Source organism: Poromitra crassiceps (assembly GCF_964638095.1).
Source record: "Poromitra crassiceps genome assembly, chromosome: 23".
NCBI classification, from domain to species: Eukaryota; Metazoa; Chordata; class Actinopteri; order Beryciformes; family Melamphaidae; genus Poromitra; species Poromitra crassiceps.
In genome coordinates this window covers 2724670-2729535 of record NC_139639.1, presented here as the reverse complement: position 1 = coordinate 2729535, position 4866 = coordinate 2724670, and the positions used below count along the sequence as shown (strand labels likewise).

At 49.8% G+C, this 4866-nt stretch overlaps 1 protein-coding gene across 1 annotated transcript; it reads right to left on the bottom strand.

Annotated features, from left to right (window-relative positions):
- Positions 1-290: 290 nt before the first annotated feature.
- On the bottom strand, positions 291-4087 carry fem1a (fem-1 homolog a). The gene has a single exon (XM_083659571.1). It carries the CDS (start codon positions 3955-3957, stop codon positions 2101-2103), a length of 1857 nt encoding a protein of 618 aa, XP_083515697.1. The 5' UTR covers positions 3958-4087; the 3' UTR covers positions 291-2100.
- Positions 4088-4866: the final 779 nt, after the last annotated feature.

The window sequence follows — 4866 nt, the reverse complement described above, 5'->3', positions numbered from 1 at the left end:
CAGCGCTGAATATCCACTCAAACCTCTCACTAAACTGTAGATCAGCCAATCTGAACCAGTGGTTATGACAAACCTAAGACATAGCTAGCCTATAGCCTGTAGCTAGCCTATACTGTATCTGTGTAGGCAGAAGTCATTAGAGCATGGACAGGGAGATTATTTACCCAAGTCTTTAGGCCTAGTTTGTAAACTAGAAATCAGAAGCAAATCAGTAGGATTTTGCAGACAGTTTTAAATAAAATAATAACGATATCAAAATCAACAATCATAATAATAAAATTAATGCATGCCAACATTGAAAGTATTCTCATACAAACAACCGCCACCGCTTGTCACGATACTGAATTTTATTCAAGTATCTCCAACACACGTTTGTTCTTGAGTTATCATCGGTTAAATTAATCAATCAGTTGAGAAACAGAAAGGCAGCGGCAGTTCATATCCCGGATGTAAAGATGTCCGTGTTGGATTCAGAGCTTCTCCATGTGCATTCAGTTTGGTGGTGCTTAGTACAGACGGACAAATGAAAGATTCATGATAACAACAAGAGAAAACAAAACAGACTGGATTCAAAATAAGACTAAGATGCAGGAACGGCCGGAGAGCCATCTGTACCATTCTTGACGTGAGACTGCATCTGAGGTTAAGAGAGAAAATCCACCCCGAAACAGAATTCACACGTAAACTTTGGGCAGTTCACTTTGAGATTTCTCCCAACGATATGAACAAGAAAGTTGCTCTTACCAAAACACAAGTCCTGCAATGGGCTTCTTTGACAGTGAATCGGATGTTGTTGTTGATTTCACAGGGATATAGGCCAACTTTCTGATTTGAAATCATTTCAAAATTCAGGCTTGTGCAAAAAAAAAATCAAATTCAATGTCAGTGGAGCAACCTCAGGCTTTGTCTCATTTCCATATTCAGATATTCAAGTGACTAAAAACACAGGAATGTCACATGTGAATTCTGTTTGTAGGGGGAGGGGGGTGATTTCTTGAACAATATTGCCTTTGACTGGGATATCACAAACTGCATAGGTTACAAACATTTGTGTATGGACTGAAGAGAAAGCCATAGAATGGTTGCCTGCTCAAATATCTGTCTTTTCACTCAGAGTGAAGGGTCTCTCCGTCAGGACCGTCAGTCACCCTCACTCTCCTCATAGTCCTGTGATGCTGGCGCTGCAGGCTGTCAAAGCATATCAGTCTCAAATATGATTTTCTGTTGAAGCCCCATATCCCCAATTCAGGTTATTAGTTCTCCTTACAATTAGGATCAATTAGTTGCTCTTCACTTTGCCAACAGCTCATACTTGAAAACAGAACATTAGCCACATCATGGCTGACATTTGGTTCAGCGATTTTCCGTGTCAAAACATAGTTGACGATATATTTTTGAACGATGCTAAATTGGGTGTTTATACAGATGGTTTAATTTAAGCAAAGCAAAGCTTGGGTGCTTTAGTTTGTTCAAAAGGATCCTTTTTGTGGATGAATTTGCAAAAAAACAGATAATAGGCCTACCAAATAAGCTAGCATATTCATTCTTCATTCTCATGCAGGTTTATCTGGCCATAATCCTTAATCCCGTCAGTCATGATGAAACCCATCTTTCACATAGTCCAGCCGACAACACCAACACACACACATAGGCACCGCCGCACTGAGTCTCCCCTTTGATTGAGAGAAATCAGAAGAACAAAATGCATTCATTTAAAGCCTATCAAATTGACGTTTCGCCAGCTTCAAGTAGCAACAGAAACCTAGCATCACTTTAAAAGTGTGCAAGACGACAACATGGGATAAAAGTGACGACCGACTCCATCTCAGCCACAGATTTAAACCCGGAGGAGACGAGCTGTTTTATTGCTACAGTTTGGTCTGAGACAAGGAGGGGTGGGATTGGTACAGTAGGGACAGACGGAAGTCAAGGGGACACCGGACAGAGGGACGCAGACAATGGGGTGGAGGAGGAGGAGGAGGAGGGGGGTTGTAACGGTAGTTCATAGTAAAGTGTAGTTGGGGGGGGGGGGATGTGTGGACTGACAGGGCACACAAGGAGATGCCAGGGGGTGCCTAGTTTCGAGGACAGTGGTGGAAGTCAGTGCAGCTCAATGAATGCCTCCATCTCCTCGGAGATGAGCCCCTTGTAGGGCAGTCTGTGCCGCTCGATGGCGCGCGCCGCCAGGCACTGCAGGGTGACGTAGTTCAGCGGGTAGAGGGCCGGGTGCCCGCTGCTCTGCTCGTCCAACAGCTCGTAGGCTGTCTTCCTCTGTGCGTTTGTGGCGTCAAAGTGAGCGCCGGCCTTCACCAGCAGTGCCATGATCTCGGGGCAACTGTTGCTAGCGGCGATGTGCAGCGGAGTGTTGTTGTCGCAGTCGCGCGAGTCCACGTCGGCGCCGCACTCCAGCAGCAGCGACGCCACGGCCTGCGAGGGGAAGCGGCCCACGGGGTAGCGGCCCACCGACGTCGTCTCCTTGTCCACGGTCATGTGCAGGGGGGTGAAGCCGCTGCGCCCCCGGGGGTTCAGCTTCAGCAGACGGTACACCGTCTGCTTCTTCTGGTGCTCCTGCTCGGGGCTGCTGCACTCCAGCTTCTCCAGGAGAAAGATGAGATGAAGGATGATGGAGAGGGCCTTGGTGAACTGCGGCGCCTCCGGCGGGTTGTCCCGCTGCGCCACGGCTCGCTCCACCTCGCGCACGCTCTTGCCCAGCACGCCCATCAGGTCGTGGAAGGTGATGCGCGTCGCCAGCGTGCCCTTGGCGCGGTCTTGGAGGACAAACGAAAAGAGCTCCGCGAAGGAGAGGAAGCTGGAGGCCGTCATGGGACTGAGGGGGTCCAGGTTACTCTGCTGCATGTCTAAGGCGTATTTCCAAAGGCTGATGCAGCGTTCGAAGTTGCCCGAGTCAGCGTACACAGCCCCCCGGTAGCGGATGTAATAAGAGGTGTCGGGGTGCGATGGCCCCAGGATGCGCTCGCGGACCAGCAACGCCTGCATCCGCATTTCATCGGGGTCCGTGATCAAAGCCTCCAGCTCCTCCGCAGTGTTCACCTCCTGGGCACAGTCATAGGCAGGGATGGGGGGCCCGGGTGGAGGCTTGGCCAGGCAACCACATTTGTCCCCCGGCTGCCGCAGCTCCATGGCCCTCCTCCAGTATCTCATCGCCCCCAGGAGATCCCGTTTTTTATCCACAAAAGTGGCCCCGAGGAGTTCAAGTGCATCGACGCGTTCCTCTCTCGAGGAGCGAGGCTGATGGGCCAGATACTCTACAATGTTGGTGTGACCTGTGACGCTGGCGGCGAGAAGCGGGGTCATTCCGTATCCATCTCTCTCCATGCGAGCGTTGCACTTCAGCAGCATCTTCATGATGTCCAGACTACCAGACTCGGCGCAGTCGTGCAGGGCGGTGTTGCCTTTCACACTCTTGCGGTTGACATCAGCACCCCGGTCCAGGAGGAACTTGGCTATCTCTTTGTGGCCCTTGTAGCAGGAGATCATCAGGCAGGTGTGGCCGTGGCGATTGGCTACCTCCATGTCAGCTCGGTGCTCCACCAGGTAGCGCACGATCTCCAGGTGTCCGTCAAAGCAGGCGGCTCGGAGGGGCGTTGAGTTTGTCAGCGTTGCGTTATTCACAGAGGCACCGTGTTTTAGTAGCGTTTTCACCACAGGGAGGTGACCGGCTGCCGACGCCGCCCACAACGGCGGAGCCCCCTCGATAGTCTCGCCGTCAAAGTTCACTGATCCTCCCAGTTCAACATTAGCTTTGCAATGTTCAAGGAGGTAATCTGCAACCTCTAAATGTCCGTATCGAGAGGCGATCAACAGAGGGGTCCCTCCCTGTGTTTTCTCCTCAGCTAAAGCCTCCAACTCCTCGGGAGTTTTGTTGCTCATCAACTTCTGGATAAGTTTCAGCTTACCATCTCTGGCCGCGTTGAAAACAGCCGTCGTTATATCCATTTTATAGGCTTTGTGCTGTCGCGCCGGCTACCAACCCCATAACCCACGCGTTTATGGCCTGAACGGCGAGAGTGGTTTTAAACAACAGCCCGGAGGAATCTCACCCTGGACTCCGTTTCTATCGCCCATCTTTCTGCCATTTTGAGGGTGCTGTCAAGATGGCGTTTGTGTTGTTTGACAGGTCTATGTTTACGATTTCAGCGAGGCATTTTGGGCGATGTAGTTTGGAAGAAATGACGTTTTGTTAAAGGTGGGAGGCAGTTGACTTCACGAAGAACTTCAGTTCCCATGATGCACTGGTCGACTGACCTAACAGCTGATGGATGCGTTTGTTATGCCTGTCCGGACAAACGCGGTGCACCGCCAGTCTACTCGTGTTGTCCCTTTTGATAGTGCCAGCGTGTCTCCGCAACCAACAACCAGCTGATCACTAATCCAAGACCCCGTTTAAAGGGCCGCCCATCCCATTGCGATAGCGTGGAGGGGGGGGGGGGATCGAGCCCTTGACGAGAAAAGTGGAAACTTGGACTTGGTAGTAGTGGTAGTACACATATCACATTACAGAATTTTAAATCGGACATGACGATATGTTAGCATTGGGCTCTGTGGGCCTCTGTAATATCAATTACCCCTTGAGGCTGCTGTCTGCGTTGAATCCCCCCCCCCCACACACACACACACACACACGCACATTACCATATATTTAATAATATAATGCACATTATTATTATATAATTATAATTCATTATAAATCATTGTAAAACTGAAAAATAGAGAGTCAATTCAATCTTCCTGGATACCAGGCTATAGTGTTATGTTGCCCCCTGGTGACAAAAGCAGAGAAAAGATAAAATGATTGCTTCTCCTCCATAAGGCAGTCCGTGTATATATTTTCCATATTTAATGAAA

Coding starts and splice junctions, on each gene's coding strand:
- fem1a (XM_083659571.1), bottom strand. CDS start 3,957: ATGGATATAACGACGGCTGTTTTCAACGCGGCCAGAGATGGTAAGCTG.